This window comes from Sinohyriopsis cumingii, chromosome 3, assembly GCF_028554795.1.
Source record: "Sinohyriopsis cumingii isolate HCF-2022 chromosome 3, ASM2855479v2, whole genome shotgun sequence".
NCBI lineage: Eukaryota > Metazoa > Mollusca > Bivalvia > Unionida > Unionidae > Sinohyriopsis > Sinohyriopsis cumingii.
The window spans coordinates 49,539,827-49,564,682 of record NC_142963.1 but is presented as its reverse complement, the minus strand read 5'-3'; the positions used below and the strand labels follow the sequence as shown (position 1 = coordinate 49,564,682).

General features: G+C 34.6%; 1 protein-coding gene across 1 annotated transcript in view; it reads left to right on the top strand.

The window, feature by feature from the left end:
• The window catches only part of LOC149802826 (uncharacterized), a 349,692-nt gene that overhangs the window by 308,697 nt on the left and 16,139 nt on the right, over nt 1-24,856 (top strand). The window contains exons 56-63 of the mRNA XM_089952278.1: nt 29-281; nt 4,968-5,122; nt 6,993-7,154; nt 10,248-10,409; nt 13,279-13,440; nt 15,634-15,921; nt 19,665-19,787; nt 20,846-20,942. Of these exons, the coding sequence (XP_089808404.1) occupies nt 29-281; nt 4,968-5,122; nt 6,993-7,154; nt 10,248-10,409; nt 13,279-13,440; nt 15,634-15,921; nt 19,665-19,787; nt 20,846-20,942 (1,402 nt within the window). The remainder of the gene's footprint in view (nt 1-28; nt 282-4,967; nt 5,123-6,992; nt 7,155-10,247; nt 10,410-13,278; nt 13,441-15,633; nt 15,922-19,664; nt 19,788-20,845; nt 20,943-24,856) is intronic.

Here is a 24,856-nt window from a genome sequence, read left to right as displayed (position 1 = left end):
CTTTTATCTGCTTTGTAATTTTTTTCAGAGGTCAGTGATCCATCCATCAGTCTATATGGTTCCCTGACCCTCTTGGGTCCAGACAACTGCACTGAAGACAAGAAGACCAATGTTACACGCAGTGTTTACCAGGTGCTGGCACAGTTATCACTTGGTTCAGAATGTGCTTGCAATCTCACTGGCATCTATGTTGACTGTTCAAGTAATCTACAAAGTGGGAGGAGAAAAAGAGAAACAGGATCATCAGAATACAGAGTCTCTTTTAATTTTACCTTCAGCAGGTATTTGGAGATGTTTAGTCATGCTTACTTGTGTTACATTTTAACCAGCGTGTTGCTAGCTATTTTTGAATTTCTTGCAGACTAGACAAAATATTAAATGGTAACTTGTATGCTAGAAATGTTACTTGTCCTATTCTGTGTGACAGGTGTAAGATTTTAGCCATCAGAAGAAAGACAGGTATCCTTTTCTGACATGTAAAGAAAACTTTGGGTCAGAATTGACCTTTCTTACCTGATATTACCATTTTTCGGAGAGAAGCTTGATAATTTATCACCCATCTGCTATCTCCAGATCATTGTTATACAAGGGTTTCTATTAACCAACACTGTTTACATACATTAGATGAAATAATATATCATACAGTCCTACCCACTTATATCAACATCACTTATGTCAACAACCTGCCTATTTCGACAAAAAAGCAAAGTCCTGGTCCCTTCATCTACTATTACTACCAAAATTGTCATGCTTATGTCGACGTCGAGATAAAAAATATACATGTCAACAGAAGCCCTTCAACAGGTCCCAGCTTGAACAAATCCTTTGTTTTCTAATCATTTATGTCATCAAGCTGACAGTTCTGACCCATACTTTGTTCAACAATTAATTGATCTTGCCACCAGGCTTTAATTTTCCCACCTAATCGTTTATTTTGGCAAGTGGCCAGATCTGACCTGTACTTTTTTCAACAATTAGTTGATTATGCCGCCAGGCTTTAATGTCGCAGTTCGATAAAAAAAACCATGCTTTTGTTTGGTCCTTGATAAATTAAATTAAATTTTATTGTAATTTTATGCATTGATTATGCTATAGATAATAATGTCAATTACATGTACAGTAATACCTCGAACATTCATGAGGTTAGGTTCCAGAACCAGTCGCGGATCAGAAGGAATCACGAATGTTTGGTACGAGTCACTAAAAATGCTAATAAATGCTTATTTCTAGGGTTTAAACCCTAAATATGACCCAAATCATGCTCCCAAAGCACTTTAATTTCATTTAAAAGTTAGCTTAATACATTACCCTTAAAAAGAGAAATAAATGGTTGACGTAAAAATAGAATACAGTATCGCCTAATGGGTATTTGCCACACTAGCGCATTTACAGTACGGTACATGTATACTAATATTACCCCTATACTAATTCATTGGCTGCCGTTTTCTTTTGCACTCACAGTAAGGTAAAACCAAGTAACGAATGGGACTGTAAACTTAATGACTGACGTTTTCTTTGTCATTGTCAGGAAGGTAAACTAGGTAAACTTCATATGTCACAGAAGTCATATAACGAAGGTACAATTCAATAAAATAAAGAAAACATGTACGTAGAGGGTACCAATGAAAATTTTGCGAACCTGTGAATTCGCAAATCCAGAAACGCGAATGCACAAGGTATTACTGTATATGTATTTGTCATTAAAATCTTTTACTGCTATATGTATTTTGAGAGAATTCATAACTTGTTATCTCCAGGAAGTATTTTAAATGTATAACACTTGAGCTGACATTGTTACAATATTGTATTGTAAGAATCATTTTCTTTTAATACCTCATTAGCATGTGTCAATGTATACAATATTATGCCTTCATTAATCATATCAGCCTCATATCTCTTGTTTGCCTTTATGTACTCTTCACTAGTGACTTCTGTAATTAAATACATGTACTGTTTAAACCAACTTGTTGACAGGTTTTCATTTCCCTGTGAATAGCCCCATCCCCTTGATAGCCTCACTAAGATGGGAACAGACTGACCATTTAAGTACATGTACTTGAAGCATGTAAATAACAACTATGCAACCATGTGCTAATGTCGACATTGAATATTGTAGTGATTGTTTTTCATATCAGGATGTGACCGATGCAATATTTTATTGTGGATTTTATTACACAAAGATAACCAGAATGTAATTTGTAAATATGCAAGTGTATTTCACACTGGTTTTCTCTTCATGTACTCAAAATTTCCATTGTTTGTTTTCTAAAAGTGTAAATGCTACTCACTGATGACAGGTCACCCCTTACTGAAAAACTTAACTAATATCTTTTTCTCAGACCCCCCCCCCCCAACACTTATCTCAACATCCGCCTATGTTGACAATATTTCCTCAGGCCCAAGGATGTCGACATAAACTGGTAGGACTGTACTAGTATACAATGATAATTACTAAGCACGGCCATCACAATAAAATCTTTATTGGTTTAACCATTGCCTATCTACTTTAGTGGATGGAGGATGTTTTTATATATACAATAAAATATTAACTATTTTGACTTTTAGTTATAATTGCATATATTTTATTAGGAGTGATCTTTCAAAGTTATAGAAAACTATCAATTCCTTAAAGCTGGACAGTTACAACACAGAACTATTCTTTTATGGTCCAAAATTTGGTATGGTCATGCTTGCCATTGCTTTGCTAAGTATAGTAACTATGATGGCCTTGCTAAGTATAGTAGCTATGATGGCCTTGCTAAGTATAGTAACTATGATGGCCTTGTTAAGTATAGAAACTATGATAGCCAGGCTAAGTGTAGTAGCTATGATGGCCTTGCTAAGTATAGTAGCTATGATGGCCTTGCTAAGTATAGAAACTATGATAGCCTTGCTAAGTATAGTAGTTATGATGGCCTTGCTAAGTATAGTAGCTATGATGGCCTTGCTAAGTATAGTAGTTATGATGGCCTTGCTAAGTATAGTAACTATGATAGCCTTGCTAAGTATAGTAGTTATGATGGCCTTGCTAAGTATAGTAGCTATGATGGCCTTGCTAAGTATAGAAACTATGATAGCCTTGCTAAGTATAGTAGCTATGATGGCCTTGCTAAGTATAGTAACTATGATGGCCTTGCTAAGTATAGAAACTATGATAGCCTTGCTAAGTATAGTAGCTATGATGGCCTTGCTAAGTATAGTAACTATGATGGCCTTGCTAAGTATAGATACTATGATAGCCTTGCTAAGTATAGTAGCTATGATGGCCTTGCTAAGTATAGTAGCTATGATGGCCTTGCTAAGTATAGTAACTATGATAGCCTTGCTAAGTATAGTAGTTATGATGGCCTTGCTAAGTATAGTAGCTATGATGGCCTTGCTAAGTATAGAAACTATGATAGCCTTGCTAAGTATAGTAGCTATGATGGCCTTGCTAAGTATAGTAACTATGATGGCCTTGCTAAGTATAGAAACTATGATAGCCTTGCTAAGTATAGTAGCTATGATGGCCTTGCTAAGTATAGTAACTATGATGGCCTTGCTAAGTATAGATACTATGATAGCCTTGCTAAGTATAGTAGCTATGATGGCCTTGCTAAGTATAGTAACTATGATGACATTGCTAAGTACAGTAACTATGATGGCTTTGCTAAGTATAGAAACCTTGATGGCCTTGCTAAATATAGTAACTATGATGGCCTTGCTAAGTATAGTAATTATGATGGCCTTGCTAAGTATAGTAACAATAATGGCCTTGCTAAGTATAGTAATTATGATGGCCTTGCTAAGTATGTTAACTATGATGGCCTTGCTAAGCAAAGTAAATATGATGGCCTTGCTAAGTATTGAAACTATGATGACCTTTCTAAGTATAGTAACTATGATGACCTTGCTAAGTATAGTAAGTATGATGGCCTTGCTAAGTATAGTAACTATGATGACCTTGCTAATTATAGTAACTATGATGACCTTGCTAAGTATAGTAACTATGATGATCTTTCTAAGTATAGTAACTATGATGACCTTGCTAAGTATAGTAAGTATGATGACCTTGCTAATTATAGTAACTATGATGACCTTGCTAAGTATAGTAACTATGATGATCTTTCTAAGTATAGTAACTATGATGGCCTTGCTAAGTATAGTAAGTATGATGGCCTTGCTAAGTATAGTAAATATGATGGCCTTGCTAAGTATAGTAACTATGATAGCCTTGCTAAGTATAGTAACTATGATGGCCTTGCTAAGTATGGTAAATATGATGACCTTGCTAAGTAGAGAAACAATGATGGCCTTGCTAAGTATAGTAACTATGATGGCCTTGCTAAGTATAGTAAGTATGGTGGCCTTGCTAAGTATAGTAAATATGATGACCTTGCTAAGTATAGTAACAATGATGGCCTTGCTAAGTATAGTAAGTATGATGGCCTTACTAAGTATAGTAAATATGATGACCTTGCTAAGTACAGAAACCTTAATGGCCTTGCTAAGTATAGAAACTATGATGGCCTTGCTAAGTATAGTAACAATAATGGCCTTGCTAAGCAAAGTAAATATGATGGCCTTGCTAAGTATTGAAACTATGATGGCCTGCCTTGCTAATTATAGTAACTATGGTGGCCTTGCTAAGTATAGTAACTATGATGACCTTTCTAAGTATAGTAACTATGATGGCCTTGCTAATTATAGTAACTATGATGGCCTTGTTAAGTATAGTAACTATGATGGCCTTGCTAATTATAGTAATAATGAACCATTGTCGACAAATGCAGATACATACACTGAAACATTTCCTGTATTTTGGTCGTATCATAAATTATTGTTGCATTATGCATGATTTAGTGAATTAACTTTTTAAAGGTTTTAGTGAAAATTTCCTTTCATGAATAATACCATGGTTTTGGTGAGTACCTCCCTTTCCTTTAAAGTGCAACTGCCAATATTATAATAAGTTCTTTTTTTGACAGTGGAGAAGTAGATGGTGCCATAAACCAGATCCAGTCCTATGTAAAAGAAGGGAAATTTGACATGCAAGAGTTTAATCTTGACAGCAGTCAGACAGTCTTCAAAACACTGCTCTCCTGTAACCCTGACCAGGTTCTTAATTTTAAAAACAAGTGTGGTATGTTGAGTTTTATTGTCATTCAGATTTCATTTTTTGACCCACACAGTAACCATATTTCTCTTTAAAAAACGACCAGTGGGACAGCCAGATACAATTTCCATTAAGTGGTGATAGCCTTGTTCTCAGATATGACCATATCATATTAGATTCTAGTCATAAACTATTGTGTGTACGTTGATTCGTTAGGTTGAAGTCAGAGCAGCTTGAGGGCCATGAAATCTCATCATCATAAAGCATTCATAGAACATTTAACATTTTATTTTTAAAAACATTATTTCAGGTTCACAAGCCATAGTCAAGCAACTTTTGTCTGATTGTATTTCAATTAAAACTACAATTCATAGGTCGTGGATCAAAGAATCCACTACATTTGAAAATTTTAAAATAAAAAAAAATGTTGGATTAGCATTGTGTTTTGTATTATTTAGAATTTACAATCATTGGAATGTAATTGTGTTTTTGATTTTTTTTATAAAGCCTTTCAGAGCTAAACCAAACAAACCAGGATTGGTTCATTTCTTCTGTTGACATGACTGTAACATAACAGCATGTGACTTTACTGTACAATAACAGCATGTGACTTGACTGTAACCTTGTTAGCTGTGAAAGCACATTGATCTCAGAATCATTATTCATTTGAAATTCCAAATTTGAAGTCTGGACAGTTTGCACTTGTATTATTCTTTTAAAATACTTTGATGATGTGATTGGTAGAATTGATGAAAGGTTGTCCTATTTTCATTGGAAATGATTCCAAACTTTTTGTAGCAATGAAATGGTAGATGGCAAAACCAGATGTGATCCCAAACTTTTGCTAGCAATAAACTGGTACAAGGCAATACAGGAAATGATCCCAATCTTTTGATGGCAATAAACTGGTACTTGGCAGTACAGGAAATGATCACAATCTTTTGATGGCAATAAACTGCTACATGGCAATACAGGAAATGATCACAGTCTTTTGATGGCAATAAACTGGTTCATGGCAGTACAGGAAATGATCACAATCTTTTGATGGCAGTAAACTGGTACAAGGCAATAGAGGATCACTCTGGTATATTATTGATCACTACTAAAATGATGTACAAAATCAGTGTTTCAGTAAAATTTAAGAAATTCCATAGAGCTGATAGATTTTGAAAATGAGTTCTTATTAGTAACTGATTTTAATAAAGTATTTGAATATCACTTTAAGAACAATATATGCAACAATTCTGTCAAAGATTTATTAAATTATTGACATTTTTCATGCTGATGAGAGTATAAAAATACAGGAAAACTTGTCAACTGTTTTACAAAATATTATGAATCTGTGTAGACATTTTATTAATCCATGGGTCATGTGTGTCCGTGTGTGCATGTGTTTGTGTGATTTTGGAAGATTCTGCCTCCCATCCACTCCACCCATCTGCATAAAATTCTCAAAATGAGAGGTGGGTTTACTTTTGAGTATAGACATATCATCAGAGAACTATAGTATTGGATTAAACATTTTAGGGTATTTGTTCATGAATCTTGATTTGCAGACAATACAGCAATTTTTCTTACTGTTTTAACTTTTCATTTCTGTGACTTTGCTTCCAAAATGAAGAAAAAACACACAAAAGCACAAAATGTTATGCTGTAATATCTTGTTATTTCAAATGACATGTTTTTCAAGACCACATCACATGTAAAAATAACTGTTGATACAATATTGTGCACTACAGATAGGTTTGTTTATACCATATTCTATTTTTCCCTAATAAAACCATGAACCATTGTGAAAGGGTCAGGGTCAGGTAATACTTCTAGTTATTCTTTTAAATTTGTCATATGTTAATAAAGATCTGAAATTTAAAGATTTGTTTTTCCTTCATTTCCTAAGTGAACTGCCAACCTGGAACCTACCAAAATAATACCAGTGGCAGCTGTGAGTTATGTCCACCTGGTTACTATACTGCTAAAGAGAAACAATTGAATTGTTCCAAATGTCCAGAGGGTCAGACAACTGAAAGTCTTGGTGCTACCAGTGAAACAGACTGCTACAGTAAGTGTCAGCATCTGCATGAAGGGTTTACAATTATAATAACTTGTTAACACCTGGAGGTTTTTGTCATTTTTGACTGAATTGCAAGCATGAGCAGAAGAGTCAAAGTTGGAGTTCTTTTTTTATTTTTTATTTTTGCTTAACAGAGCCATCATTTTCATATAACAGGTTTATAGTTGTTTTAATAAATTACTTTATAAATCAAATATCTTAGTATAGACAGGTAAAATTTCATTCTTATTAGAGAGTTTTTATCCATAACTGTGAATTATAATGGCGCATATAGTGTAGCCGTTTTTCCATCTATTTTTCTATCCATCCATCAAGGTGAGTTTTTCATTTAGGTCAATTGTCAGATACTATGTTGGTGGCATTTGTGTTCCATCATCACATTTCAAGTCAGATTAGTGCATTCACTAATCACAGACTATCTTGAGGTTGTTTTAGTCAATTTATTGAACATGGAAATTCATCTGTCCTTGGTTTTCATCAGCACACATAAATGTATTAGACCTAATGAGATTTGCTTATTTCTTTCATTCTTTATGAAAGCATGAATATTTTACAATCTTAATATCTTGCAATCTTAGTTGCCACCATGTATAGCCTATCGTGTGCTGAAAATTGGTGTTACACCCTACAGCAACAATCTTATTCAAGGACCAATAAAACATTTTAGTAATGCCTGCATTCATACTGTATCTGGATATGTATAATTCACTAACTTTATTTGAAAAATAAATGAAGCTTACAAACCTCAGTGATTCTGTTCTTTGATTGCTGATGTTAATAAATTCATTTCATAAGACATCATGTCATAGTTTTTATTCAGTGACTCGACCAAAGATACAAATGAGAGACTTTTAATTTATTCATCTTTTTTATAGATGCTTTCAAGCTGTGTAAAATAAAGCATCCCAGTGACACTGATCTATTTTGTTAAACTAAAGAAGTTAATATATCAAACATGCAATTTATTTTCCTTTTTGGGGGAAAAATAAATATGGGTCTTTATTTATAATCTTAAGTCACAATGTTTGATGCTTTTTATGACTACACAGTTATCCTCTTTGTGACTACACAGTGATCCTCTTTATGACTACAAAGTGATCCTCTTTGTGACTACAGAGTGGTCCACTTTGTGACTACACAGTGGTCCACTTTGTGACTACACAGTGATCCTCTTTATGACAACACAGTAATCCTCTTCATGACTACACAGTGATCCTCTTTGTGACTACAGAGTGGTCCACTTTGTGACTACACAGTGATCCTCTTTATGACTACAAAGTGATCCTCTTTGTGACTGCACAGTGGTCCACTTTGTGGCTACAAAGTGATCTTCATGACTACAAAGTGGTCTTCTTTATGACAACACATTGATCCTCTTTGTGACTACAGAGTGGTCCACATTGTGAATAAACAGTGATCCTCTTTGTGACTACACAGTGGTCCACTTTGTGACTACACAGTGGTCCACTTTGTGACTACACAGTGATCCATTCTTTACTAACTCAGCATGGTATTTTCAAAGGTACTCTACAATGGCTAAAGCTTTCATATGTCAAATATAACCATGATGCATTGTTTATGTACATTTTTCAGCTTTGACACTAAAATGTATCACAGAGGTGTCATTCTAGTCCAAATAGGAATATTACACATGAACTACAAAGCAGTATCTTGTGTTTGATTGTGACTATGAATGAATATATTCAGAGCATCAGCATGGACTGTGCCAAAAACTTATACGGTATGAGAGACAAGCTATGCCACATTCAAGGACAGGAAAGAACAGATAAACAGTCAAGCATTATTTTATTGCAAACCAGCCATATGTCATGCAACAAATAATGATCATTGCACATTACAAAATGATGGAATGTTGTTTCATGATGTGTGCTGTATGGCAGAACTAATATTTTTCTGTCATGTTGGGCTCAAAATCAAGGTGTATGCTATTCATTAGTGTACATTATACACTCTAAAATGTGGTATCATGATAATGTGTTTGTAATTTATTTATGCAATATATATATATATATATATATATATATATATATATATATATATATATATATATATATATATATAATTTCATTTTAAAATTTAAACCAAACTTTATCATTATTGCATTTTTATAATCTTAACCACATATGTTTTATGTGTAGAGATTACTAGGGTTTCTTTGCATTTTTTTTTATGATCATAAGTTTATGGGATAATCTGTGGTCTATTATCTGTCATGTCATCTGACATCCATTGGTCCATTAGCACATGTTTGTTATCACTACTCCTCCTAAACTACTTTTATGATTGCCTTGAAACTTTATATAGTTGGTCCTAAGAGAAAATGGTATTGCTTGGACATCCAATATGACCACTAGTGGCCATCTTCAGCATTTTGTTATTGTTACTTTGGAATAGATGGGCATATCAACATGGGGTTTTCACCAAGAGACTTCTCCTGATGTCTAGTTGATTCTGGATGAAAATGGTGTTGATCTGATGTCCAGTATGGCTACCATGGCAGCATCTTGAAAATCTTGTTATTGCTACTCTTCCTGAAAAATGGACAATACCATCACGAGGTTTTTAATCAAAGACTTCTTATAATGATCAAAATTAAAAATAGTGCCAATCTAACTTCAAGTATGGCCATCAAAGTGGCGATCTTGAAAATCTTACTTACTATCATTAGTCCCCCTGAATGGATGGGCATATCAACATGGAATTTTCAGCAACAGACTTTTGATTCCTAGTTGGTCCTAAATGAAAATGATGCCAGTCAGCTATGGCTGTCATGACAACTGTCATAAAATCTTGTTGTCAGTACTCCCCTTAAATGGATGACAAATATGACAGAGGGTTTTCACAAAAATACGTATAAGATGTCATCCAATATGCGTAATAGAGTAGCTAATTAGAAAATCTTGTTATTGCTGAAACATATCATAGATGGTTTCAACACTGAACACTTAAAAGGAAGAAATGGTTATATCTTGAATTTATTGCAAATCATTTCACCAACTTGACCATCAATCCCATGGAGGGACTCTTGTTAATTGTGAATTTTAACATTTGATTTTTCAGGTGTTTGCAGTGTAGGACATTTCTGGGACAGGGTGACGAGATTGTGTGAATGGTGTGAGGCAGGACAGTACCAGGATGAGATAGGGCAGACATCCTGTAAACCATGTCCTAATGGCAAGACTACACCAGCAAAAGGCAGCACATCTATACAGCAGTGTATTTGTAAGTAAATACATTGAATTCTCATGGAATAGGTAAAGATTTAAAGGAATAGGAACCATTCATGGAAAGACTTTATTAGCATGAAATGGACCAAACCAGTTTTGGATCCATTAGGGTTCAGGGTCACCATAGTTGGGGTTTTCAGTCATCCCCACCTCCCCAGATAAATATACTTTTCATTGAAGAACAGTAATTTGTCAGTTTAGGCCAAAACAAACCACTACTTGTCAATATTAAACTCATGCAGAAAATATGTTGATTCAGCCACTATAGACCCCATCTATAGCACGTTTGCATCAAGAGTTGCATCGTTGTTGTTCTTTTGTGTTCAGTACCATGACATAAACTTGTTTTCATGTTTTGATGTTAAAATGTAATATATAATTTTACAGATGACTTTGAAATTATTGTATTCACAACAGACATCCATCACCAAGGTTATTTTAGCCAATAAACATTCCTGACCTACGACATGTTACTGTTGTAAAATGGAGAGTGTGATTCTACTTATGGAACAGTATTAGCTGAAGATTGAGTTTACAATAATTTCTTCAGAGAATTGTCAGAAAGAAACTGACAAATTCATTGAGAAATTAAAAAAATCCAATGTATGTTCAAGAGACCACTTTTTTGGACAATCAGAGATCATGTGAATAAAGTTATATTTTCAGATGAAATTCAAGTGGTGTTGGTTAAAAATAGGTGAATTTATTTCTGGAGAAAAGCTGATGAAAACATAAAACCTAAATCCCATCGACCTTACATCAGTTGGAATGCTGAGTGATTTCAATGTTTTGGAGGTGCATTTGTCACAGTGGGACTGTTAACATTGATGAATTCAGATGGAATGTCAGTTCAGCAAAGTATATTGAAATGTTGGATTCATATTTGTGGTCTGTAGAGGGAGAATTTATTTCAAATGGCCCATAATTATTTCAGATGATACTGCATCTATACACCAGTCATAAGAAACATTATGATGGAAAACAGAAAATCAAATTATTTGTCTTTTGTGGTCTTCTTAATCTCCCATCCTTAATCTTATTGACAACATAAAGAGATTTATGAAAGTCCAACTGGAAGAGAAACAATATAGCATAAGAACCCATCAGTATTTAGTGCAGAAAGTTTACTCAATTTGAAACACAGTTTCTCTAGTCCTTTTAGGAAATTTACATTGGTCCATACCCAGAAGAATAAGTAATAAAGAATAAAATGATATGGAAAAAACAAGATAAGTGCATCAGTGTTTCAGTCATTCTTTATCCTATAAAGATTGGCAGTAGTTTGCTGACATTAATGTTACATCATTCAAGATGTGAAATAATAATGGCAGGTTTCTGTTTATTAAGTAGATGTCAGGTATTGCAAATCCTAACATGTTAGTGTATTTGAAAATTTGCATGTGTTCAGTATCTTAGCTATTTTCACAAGCAACTAATTTCCATGACTTTATCAAATTTTCTTTGGCCACAAATATTTTCACCAATTTTGTTATCCTTACCAAACTTGCTAAAATGATTAGAAAAACTAAAATTGTGCGATTTACAGTATTAAGAAGGGTCATGGGTTGTGAATAGGTCATGTGAGGAGTACTATGAGAAATATACCATGATGAGGTTGGAATGACCTTGCAGATAGAAAACTGCAGGAAAGCAAAACTGCACCAGCAAGGGCAGATCTATATATAAGAAGAAAGTGGCCCCAATTGTGGGACCTTGTTACAATATAAAATGTAGTTGTGGTGTACAATCACAAGATTTTTTTCTCACCAAACTTTGATAATTTTTCAAGTTGGAATGGAATTCACTTCATGAATTTGTAATCTTTGAATTTGTACAGTAGTTGGACATTCTCCATGGATAATTAGGTTAAACAACTAACTTTACATAACCTAGACTTTATCTGCATGCATCTTCCCACAATGCCTCTGTCCATTTCTATTCATTGAAAGCAGATTCAGTTTAAGTGGCATTCTGTTTATATTTTCATGATAAAATACATAAAATGCATCCAGCTGTAGGATAGACACTTATCTGCTGTATAATGTGCCACCTGATCAAGCCTGGAGATTGATTTTTTGCTTTCAGTTGGTCAGAAATGAGCTTCCCAAAGTAACATCATTTGTGATTACTGGTCAGAAATGAGCTTCCAAAAGTAACATAATTTGTAATTACTCCGGCTGAAAACTAGAGATCAAGAGTTTTCCATACATTTTTTGTTAGTAACGATTTTTTCTAAAATGTAAAGATAATGTCTTTAAGATTAAAGAGTTATTGCCCATGTCAAACCAGCTTGTATAAAAACTAGTCAGAAATACAAATCTGCATGTACTTCATATATAGTGTGAGAGTAATTTTTAAAATCTTGTACATATTGTCTGCATTTTAAAATTTTCTTTCAATATGTTCACATACTGTCTTTGCTACTTATAAGTCAAGTCCAGCAGCAAACAACATAGACCCTGATCATGCCCCAAGATCAGAATCTATGATGTTTTTTCTTCTACTGATTAATCCTAACAAACTGCATAGATCCTGATTGCAATTGCACTATGCATTGACAGATCTGAGTCCATGGAATTTGCAGTTGGATTCGACTTGCGAGGACATGCAGTAATATCCTTGGACATAATCCTGGTAAAAGTAAAATCCCATGAAGTGAAAAGGTCACATTGAAGAATGACATATAAACTAAATATGTAGTATTCGTTCTGGGAAATTGCAGTCAGAGTTGAAAGCTGAATATTTCTTTTAAAGGTGAGATTTTCCATTCAGTGTTTATTCATGTATATTTTCTTTTGGAACCTGAATATTTCATTGAAGAAAATGTAGGAAGTGTTGACTGTACCCATTTCTGTCTTTTGTAGATTATTGTGGTCAAGGTAATGAAATGAACCCACTAGGGGGATGTCAGCCTTGTCCAAAGGGGACATACAAGGACAAAATGGATCTAGAACAGTGCCAGTCATGCCCCTTTGGGTTCACAACAAAAAGTGATGGGACTATCTCTCTTGAATCATGCTCCTTAGGTTAGTATTGTTGCTGCCTTCTATCTATCTATCTATCTATCTATCTATCTATCTATCTATCTATCTATCTATCTATCTATCTATCTGTCTGTCTGTCTATCTATCTATCTATCTATCTATCTATCTATCTGTCTGTCTGTCTGTCTGTCTGTCTATCTATCTATCTATCATCTAACTATATATATATATCTATTTATCTATCTATCTATCTATGTATCTGTCTATCTATCTATCTGTCTGTCTGTCTGTCTGTCTTTGTAAATACATTGACACAGTCACACTTGAGAAGTAAGCAGAGGCTGCTGCATGGCCAAGGATAAAGTAAGGAAGGAAACGATAGGACAGTCAGAAGAGTAATGATAGGAAAGGCATAAATAGGTAAAAGAGTGTCAATCTCCATATATGTCAATTAATACTCTGGCCAATCTGGCTATCGTAGCTGCGATGTTAAACCTCTACCAGCACATCCCCGAGAATGAGAGAGAGTTACTATTACACAAGCATTCAGACATAAACAGTTATTCAACATTATACTGGAATATTGCTGAAGAAAATACGAGTTAGAAAAGCAGATTCTACCTCTGCTGATTGTACAGTTAAGGTGAGTTTGTGTTCAATGTGAAAATGTTTTTATTATAGCTACATTGCTATCACATTTTTTTTTCAAGAGCAAAACTTTCAGACCATTCAAGGTGTCCCTATGTAACTTGGTACACTTATTAAATTTGTGACCCAACTGTGTCTTTTGCAGTTGAAATTTTAAAAAAATATGTTTTTGTCTGTTTTTCTGTCCTTCCATTATCCACTTCTCATTTTACTGACAAAACTTCAAAATCATTTCAGTATCTCTGAAATTGGTACACTGAGATTTTTTCTTTTTCTTGTAGCTTAAGATAGCACTTTTCTGTGGCATTCAGGTTTAATGAGTCTTTGGAGGGTTTTTCTATTCTGGGGTTTGATTCTCCCTCTGGAAACCATTCTCTGGAGTTTGATTTTTTGAGTTTTCTTTTCTTCTGTCAGGAGTTCATGTTAAAGGCTTAATCCATATGACATCTACTGGTTTATCTTTTTTTTCTTGTTCATCTTTCAAGTACCCACTCCCCACTTTTACAGTGGGGGGTATATGTAATATCTAACTGGACCAGAGTGTACTTTGTGTAGGAGTCTTTACACAACTAAGTGGGGGATATGTCATAGACTGATGGTCCATAGTGTACTTTGTGTAGGAGTATTTACACAAAATGAATGGAGGCATATCTCATATCTAACTGGACTACAGTGTACCATGTGTAGAAATATTTACAGAACTGAGTGGGGGATATATCATATCTAGCTGGACCAAGGTGTACTATGTTTAGGAGTATTTACACAACCAAGTGGGGGATATATCATATCCAGCTGGACCAAGGTGTACCATGTGTAGAAGTATTTACACAACAGAGTAGGGGGATATATCATATCTAGCTGGACCGTGGTGTACCATGGGTAGAAGTATTTACACATCCATGTGGGGGATATATCATATCTAGCTGGACCACGGTGTACCATGTGTAGGAGTATTTACACAACTAAGTAGGGGATATGTCATATCTAGCTGGACCATGGGGTACTTTAAATAGAATATCTGCACAAGCAGAGGACTGGTGGTGGGTTGGGTGGGATGTGTCATTTCTTGCTGGACTCTATAGAGTACTTTCAGTAGGAGTGTGAGACTTGGTGGTGGTGTGACTGTCAGTAAGAGTCTTTACATAAGTGGGGACTTGGGGCTTGGTGTGACTGTCAGTAAGAGTCTTTACATAAGTGGGGACCTGGGGGTTGGTGTGACTTCACATAAGTCTTCACATAAGTCTTTACATAAGTCTTTACATAAGTGGGGACATGGGGCTTGGTGTGACTGTCAGTAAGAGTCTTTACATAAGTGGGGACCTGGGGGTTGGTGTGACTTCACATAAGTCTTTACATAAGTGGGGACTTGGGGGGTTGTTGTGACTGTCAGTAAGAGTCTTCACATTAGTGGGGACTTGGGGAGTGGTGTGACTGTCAGTGAGAGTCTTTACACAACTGGGGACTTTGGGGTTGGATGTGCCATTTCAGCTGGACTATGGGATACTTTCATTAGGATTGTTTACATAATTGGGAGACTTTGGTGGTTATGTTTCATTTCTAGATTAGTCTTGATATTTCTTATTTCAGTCTTGTGTCCAGCAGGGAAATACAGAAATAACAACAACACCTGTGTGCCATGCCTCCAAGGAAGCTACCAACCCTTGCCAGATCAGACTGGATGTCTCCTATGTGGCAAAGGGCAGACAACTCCCTCATCTGGTGCCATCTCTAAGGAGACATGCATCAATGGCTCTGTGGATGAGTGTTTGCTTGGGATTGATGACTGTGACACTGAAGCAAAATGTATAAATTCACAGGACTCGTATAAGTGTGAATGTAAGCTGGGTTTCACAGGAAATGGCACTTACTGCAAAGGTAAATTTGCTTAGATGGGGAAGTTGGAGAGGGTAGGGCATTTGCTTTGGATATTTAGTACCTGGGTTCAAATCCAGTTATGGTCACTTGCTATGTCTGATATTTCTCATATTTTTACACTCCAGCCTCATGTAGCTCAGAGTCTGTGATACATGTATACCTTCAGAAATAATTAATTTAAAGTGTTTGAATTCTGTCATAAATTGTAAAATTTAAATACTAATAAGGTTTTGAATTGTTGTTCAGTACGAAAGTTTCAAGTTTGAATAATACTAATAATAATGATTATGTCCTTGCATTCTTGGATGAAAATTTTATTGACTTTAGTTAGATGTGACCTGTATGAATTTGCAGTGTCACTTATTCATTCAGGATAATGTAAATGACAACATTTTTGGGCATGATATGATTTTATTGACTCACTATCAGTTCCTCGCTGCCTCAAGATGTGGAATAAGCCTAATGTGCCCCCACCCCCCTTATATCATAAGAGTCAACTAATGGAGACATGAACTGCAGTGGCTCATTGGTTAGGATGCCAAACTCGCAACTGAAAGAGTGCAGGTTTGAATCCTATCATCATATCAACTTAGATCAGTTACCATGGTGTGTCCTTGGGCAAGTCACTTTAGTCCAACTGATTCAGCACCAAATATCCTAATTGTTTGGCTGGGCCATAAAATACCAAACCAAACCAAACTGTGGACCAGAATGCTGTATACTACAGATAGGAATCTTAATTTGTTACACATTTTATATGCCCTGCAAAAACTGATGCAGTTTCATTTACTAGATGAACAAGGTATAGCTGTTTAAGTACCACCAAAATGCAACACCTACAGAAAAATCCCATTGACGTTTTGTAAACAGCCTGATATGCACATGTGAGCTTGTGGTTTTAGTGGAGAAACTGCGCACAGTATGCATAACAGTCAATGATAAAATCAATAGAACTTGAATGTGCATTATGGTTGATGATAGCATCAATAGAACTTGAATGTGCATAATGATTGATGATAGCATCAATAGAACTTGAATGTGAATAATGATTGATGATAGCATCAATAGAACTTGAATGTGAATAATGAAGGATGATATAATCAGTAGAACTTGAATGTGAATAATGATGGATGATATAATCAATAGAACTTGAATGTGCATAATGATTGATGATAGCATCAGTAGAACTTGAATGTGCATAATGATTGATGATAGCATCAATAGAACTTGAATGTGAATAATGATGGATGATATAATCAATAGAACTTGAATGTGCATAATGATTGATGATAGCATCAATAGAACTTGAATGTGCACAATGATTGATGATAGCATCAATAGAACTTGAATGTGCATAATGATTGATGATAGCATCAGTAGAACTTGAATGTGCACAATGATTGATGATAGCATCAATAGAACTTGAATGTGAATAATGATGGATGATATAATCAATAGAACTTGAATGTGCATAATGATTGATGATAGCATCAATAGAACTTGAATGTGAATAATGATGGATGATAAAATCAATAGAACTTGAATGTGCATAATGATTGATGATAGCATCAGTAGAACTTGAATGTGCACAATGATTGATGATAGCATCAGTAGAACTTGAATGTGCATAATGATTGATGATAGCATCAATAGAACTTGAATGTGAATAATGATGGATGATATAATCAATAGAACTTGAATGTGCATAATGATTGATGATAGCATCAATAGAACTTGAATGTGAATAATGATGGATGATAAAATCAATAGAACTTGAATGTGCATAATGATTGATGATAGCAGTAGAACTTGAATGTGCACAATGATTGATGATAGCATCAATAGAACTTGAATGTGCATAATGATTGATGATAGCATCAATAGAACTTGAATGTGAATAATGATGGATGATATAATCAATAGAACTTGAATGTGCATAATGATTGATGATAGCATCAATAGAACTTGAATGTGAATAATGATGGATGATATAATCAATAGAACTTGAATGTGAATAATGATTGATGATAGCATCAATAGAGCTTGAATGTGAATAATGATGGATGATATAATCAATAGAACTTGAATGTGAATAATGATTGATGATATAATCAATAGAACTTGAATGTGAATAATGATTGATGATAACATCAATAGAACATGAATGTACATAATGATTGATGATAGCATCAATAGAACTTTAATGTTTAAAACAGTCAATGACAGTATCAATAGAGGAGGAGGTGATGGGGGTGGGTACAAGCAAACATCAATCTAAAAGATCATCAACATTTTTTATATACTAGAGCATACAATATATGTCCTTTTACTTCAAGGTAGTCAAGTTGTCAAGCTTTCAGATATTGATAGAAATATTAGTATCCTTTAGAATATTAGCATGCCATTTTCATTGAATCTATATGTTGTCATTTGAAGGGTCTATATTTCATGATAGAGCATTAAAGGAAATTGGGCACCTGGTTTTTAATAAATCATATGTTAATTTCTAATCTAGTTCTGAATAGGTCAACACAAGTCCTATTTGGTTGATATTCATTCCAACTGTTATTTTTGTTCGATCACAAATGCTGTTCACACTGAAGAGAACAGAAGCAATAACCATGTGTATGCTCGTATTGTGTGAGATCTTTCCAGAAATATCATGGAAATTACACTCATGTTATAGGTGCCTACATACATCAGAGGTGGTGACCTGAGCTGATGTTACAAAGTTGTCTTGGGTTTGCCTTCTGTCACACACATGTGCACACATGTGCACCATACACAATGTTGCTAATAACAACACAGAGGCCAAAGCAGTGCTAGCACTAAATCATCAAAAGCGATTGATGAAAATCAGCTAGGCTCCTGCTAGTTCATCTATTTCTGCATGTGATGAGATTTCCGCATTACTAATCATTATGCATAAATCTGCCTAATCACTCACTGTGAATGTTTTCAGAACATAACCAAACACGACCTTTCATGCTTTTTGAATTATCTAGTTAAAGTTTTTCTTCTAAACACAGTCAATTTTGGGTCAGTAAAAGGGATCTGTCTTTGATATGTAAGAACTCGTTGCTGTTGATGACTTTTTGTATGTAAATTCATGAGAAACAAAGAAATCTTGTAGCAGAAAGCCATGGGTGAAGAAAGAACATACTAGACACCACTTGTGACTATCATTTAAAATTCATTAGCAATCTAAAATGTCAGTTTTAAATGTTGCAGTATTTTCCAGATGTGGGTTCACATATAATAGCAGGATGTATTGGGGGATTACAGTTGTTTGTTAAATCCAACTGTAAACAATATAATGCACCAGCAGATCAGGGTCTGTGTTGTTCATTCTACCAATTACTTGTGACAAACAGCAAAGACCCATATCTGCTGGCACATTTGTTTTTTTTGTGGGGTTTAATGCCATTTTTTGTTAATGCTATTCATGATTGCCATTAAGTATATACGGTGGAGGAAGAACCTTTGAAATATCATGGAAAGAACCACTGACCCATGGGAAGTTACTGGCAAGCTTTAACTCTAACATCAATCACTTGAATGCACTCTAGTTGTCAAATGACTTACTCAGTCCTAGTGAAAAGCTATCTCTAGGCAGTGACCCTCAAAAGATTAAAACAGCCTAAAACACTAGCAAAATACTGAGACCAATAGCAGTTTGATTTATTTTATTTTAAAGTAAATAAGATGTCAAAAGTAAAAACAAAAAACATTCTTTATTTCAGATAATTGTGCAGGTTACTGTGGTCAAAATGGACAGTGCTACAAAAACAGCAGTGGTTTCCCCTTGTGTGACTGTACTAAGGGCTATGATGGATTGAATTGTGAAAAATATATAGGTACCTTTGGTAAGACAGGAATCAATTTCCATTTATGTTTTTTATTGCCAAACATATTCTGTAAAGGGGTCATGTTCATCATGAATGAATGTGATGTCCATTTATATATGATGAATTCTATTTTCGCTAATTAACTGTACAAGTTTTAAATGGAATGCATGACTGTCATGTCCATTTATATATGATGAATTCTATTTCCACTTACCGTATTTCATTATATTTTTTTTACATGAAAAAATAACTATTAATTTCAGTGTATGAAAAATTATATGCAAAATAAATAATTATCATTTGGTGGTACTGACCATGTATGAAAGATAAAGGGATTGTACCTGAACAAGTTCTATAGAGGACACACTACTTGACAACCTAACGGTAGAAACATACAAAGTAAATGTATATTTTCTGTCTCATACTGCTCTCATCTCAAGAATCTAATTACAATAAAAATAAAAGTACTCAGAGTATTTTTTGTTATTAGTGAATGAGAGAGAGAGAGAGACAGAGAGGATTATATCTCAGTGTGCAAGCTCATCTAAATTTAGAACATGTAACTGCTATGTTGTGTAATGTTGGCAAAATGATTAAGATGGTTTGAATATGTATTAGTTATGGGTATTATTTATTGGTTGTTGTTGTGGGTTTTAATGCCATTTTTCGCCAATAAAGATAATAGTGGGGTATATCATTGAATAGATTTGCAATAAAATGTTAAATATATCCAAATCAAAACAGAACAAGCACTTAAAAGATAGAATATGCATATATACAAATCGATTTAAGGAAGTCTATTAATTTCATATTTATAATAGAAAATGTCTATAATGAAACAATAAGACTAGTTGACCAATGGTCCCCAGCCTTCACTTTAGCATGTACTGAGATGCAATCAGTATTGTTGATATCAAAGTTATTTTGATTTTGGAGACTGCTCAGGAGTAATCATTGGAACAAAGAAACTAGACCCTGATCTGCCAGGGTATTATGCAACAGCATATTAAGGCCCATGTTGGTTGTAGTTGGACTCGGTTTATAAGTGATTATATATGGTATTTATCATTTTCTAGAAGACTTAACCACTGGACAGATAGCTGGAATAGTTACTGGACTGGCTGTTGGGCTGCTGATTATTCTGGTTGTTTGGATGAGCTTTTGCTATATGAAGTAAGTTAATCTTGGATAATATTGCCCATCTTAACTCATTCCTACATACAATCACATCTGGAACCCACTGCTTCATTTCACTGTAACCAGGTTTTCATGCCGCTACTGCATTTTATTGTAAGTGTATTTGGATGCCCTTACCATATCTGAACAAAAACACTTTCAGATGTTCTTGCCATATCTGTGTACAAGCACTTTTGGATGTTGTTGCCATATCTGCATACAATACATTTGGATCCCCTTGAAATATCTGCATACAAGCACATTTGGATCCCCTTGAAATATCTGCATAGAAGGACTTTTGGATGTCATTGAAATATCTGCATACAAGCACTTTTGGATGTCCTTGAAATATCTGCATAGAAACACTTTTGGATGCCTTGAAATATCTGTATACAAGCACTTGTAGGTGCCCTTAAAATATCTGCATATAATCACTCTTTGATGTCCTTGAAATATCTGCATGCAAGTTCCTTTGGATGTCCTTGGAATATCTGCATACACGCACTTTTGGATGTCCTTGAAATATCTGCATACAGTCACTTTGGATGTCCTTGAAATATCTGCATGCAAGCACTTTTGGATGTCCTTGAAATATCTGCATGCAAGCACTTTTGGATGTCCTTGAAATATCTGCATACAAGCACTTTTGGATATCCTTAAAATATCTGTATACAAGTACTTTTGGATGTTTTTACTATATCTGCATAAAATCACTTTTTTGGGCAATCCTGGTAAACAAACACCATTAATAGCACACCTGATGGGAATATACCCGCTAGTAAAACAGTTTTTCTGGAAGTTTCTCTGATGTCATGGCACAAGCTGGTATAGTCATTGAATCCTATATAGTCCATCAAGGATAAGAGGAAATCACAAACACCACAAAATACAAATGAACCTGACATATTTGCAGGTAGAATCGTTAAACCCAGGCTATCAGGTAAAGTTTTGAGGTTTAAAATGTATCTCAAGACCTTGCTAGTAATTATTAAAACTGTTTTATCAACAACAAAAATCCCCCAACAAATAGACTACACAATGATATTAATCTGTCATTTGGAAGGCCAGTAGTATCAGAGTGGAATCTATTTATAACATACTGTCCTGGGACTTTTAATGTACAAGGAAGCAAGAATGTTGCTGTTCATAATTTTTTATTTTAGAAAGAAACAGTAAGTAACAAATAATGAATTTGAAAACTTGAAACAGACATAGAGGAGTGCTCAGTTTTTCCTAGCCAGCCATATTGGAATATTGTCAGCTCATGGCATGCTTCTCTATTTAAGTACATTGTACATTATGGAGCAAGAGATCTGTATTGCAGTGTGGTTCAGTATGTGGCAGGGAAAGGGATGATGAAGTATTGCACATGTATTTAGAATTGAATTTTTTTTAGTAGTCCAGCTTTTTTTTTTCCTCTGTCTGTAAAAACTTTATCAAAACAAGATGGGTTGGAGGATTCTTGTCAGTGTAATAGCACATTATGTTACAGTACAACAGGAAGATTATACCAGTTACAAATGTTACAGTACAACAGGAAGATTATACCAGTTACAAATGTTACAGTACAACAGGAAGATTATACCAGTTACAAATGTTACAGTACAACAGGAAGATTATACCAATTACAAATGTTACAGTACAACAGGAAGATTATACCAGTTACAAATGTTACAGTGCAACAGGAAGATTATACCGGTTACAAATGTTACAGTACAACAGGAAGATTATACCAGTTACAAATGTTACAGTACAACAGGAAGATTATACCGGTTACAAATGTTACAGTACAACAGGAAGATTATACCAGTTACAAATGTTACAGTGCAACAGGAAGATTATACCAGTTACAAATGTTACAGTACAACAGGAAGATTATACCAGTTACAAATATTACAGTGTATCAGAATGATTATACTAGTTACAAAAGTTATGAGGTTAGCAGAAAGATTGTACCAGTTACAAGTGTTACAGTACAACAGGAAGATTATACCAGTTACAAATGTTACAGTACAACAGGAAGATTATACCAATTACAAATGTTACAGTACAACAGGAAGATTATACCAGTTACAAATGTTACAGTACAACAGGAAGATTATACCAATTACAAATGTTACAGTACAACAGGAAGATTATACCAGTTACAAATGTTACAGTGTACAACAGGAAGATTATACCAGTTACAAATATTACAGTACAACAGGAAGATTATACCAGTTACAAATGTTACAGTACAACAGGAAGATTACACCAATTACAAATGTTACAGTACAACAGGAAGATTATACCGGTTACAAATGTTACAGTGTACAACAGGAAGATTATACCAGTTACAAATATTACAGTACAACAGGAAGATTATACCAGTTACAAATGTTACAGTACAACAGGAAGATTATACCAGTTACAAATGTTACAGTGCAACAGGAAGATTATACCAGTTACAAATGTTACAGTACAACAGGAAGATTATACCAGTTACAAATGTTACAGTGCAACAGGAAGATTATACCGGTTACAAATGTTACAGTGTACAACAGGAAGATTATACCAGTTACAAATATTACAGTGTATCAGAATGATTATACTAGTTACAAAAGTTATGAGATTAGCAGAAAGATTGTACCAGTTACCAATGTAACAGTTAGCATAAAGATTGTACCAGTTACCAATGTAACAGTTAGCAGAAAGATTGTACCAGTTACCAATGTAACAGTTAGCATAAAGATTGTGCCAGTTACCAGTGTAACAGTGTAGCATAAAGATTGTACCAGTTACCAATGTAACAGTTAGCATAAAGATTGTGCCAGTTACCAGTGTAACAGTGTAGCATAAAGATTGTGCCAGTTACCAATGTAACAGTTAGCATAAAGATTGTGCCAGTTACTTATTCCATATCAAATCAAGTTTGCTCACCAAGCAATTCCATGTTCGTTGATGGTATGACACTGTATCCAGTATGTATCATTGTGTATTAATTGTCTATCCAAATTTGCAATGTTTGACCAGTTATGCTTCTTTTGAAACCAGTTTGACCAATAAAAGAGACATTTTACTAAGCACATTGTGACACAAGGACCATGATAATTTGTACAAATGATGCCAATCTACTTCATGCATGTAAACCTCCTGGATGGGAGGCTTTTCCTCCATAGATGAGGGTGTCTCCCATCGCTCCTGTTGCTTACTGAAATCTCCAGTGTGTGCAAAATTATTGAAAATTTATATTTTTTTCCTTTTTTTGTAACACTTTACATCCAGTGTAGTATATTTATGGTAATATGTCACTATGAACTGGCTTAAGAAGGGTAAGATGATTCTGTTGATGAATTTTGCAGCATAAGACAATTAACATTCCCTCGATTCTGTCAGCATGTTAGTTAGCTTTAGTGTTTGAAGTTTGTCAACATGGATTATACTAATGTGTGATCAGACCTAATTCTGAAAGGATTAGAGATTAATAGATTATGGTTAGATCACAAAAGATCTCAATCAGCATAAAAGAGGGTTTGTTTGGCTTTGGTAAGTTTGCTGAGATGTCTAAACATCCATTCTCTCCCAGTGCTAAAACACCAAAAGCAAAGCAATGGAAATATCACACGATATTTAATAATGCATTGGAGCTGGAATTTAAGTGGTTGGAATCAAGTTCAAAAGACATGAATATGCATTCTGCCATTCCCATAAAGTGATTTTAAGATCTGCTATGGTGGCAAGAATGGCATTACACGTAATGCAGCATAATAAAACATTAAACGTAACAATAAATACTCTATCACAGAAATCATGTTTGTGGCCACCTGCATCCTAGGTAGATAAAGGTATATGTGCTGAAACACACTTTGCTGGTTTTTTCGCCAAACAGAATCTCCAGTGTACATTTTTCAGATCAAGTCAGCATAAGTCCC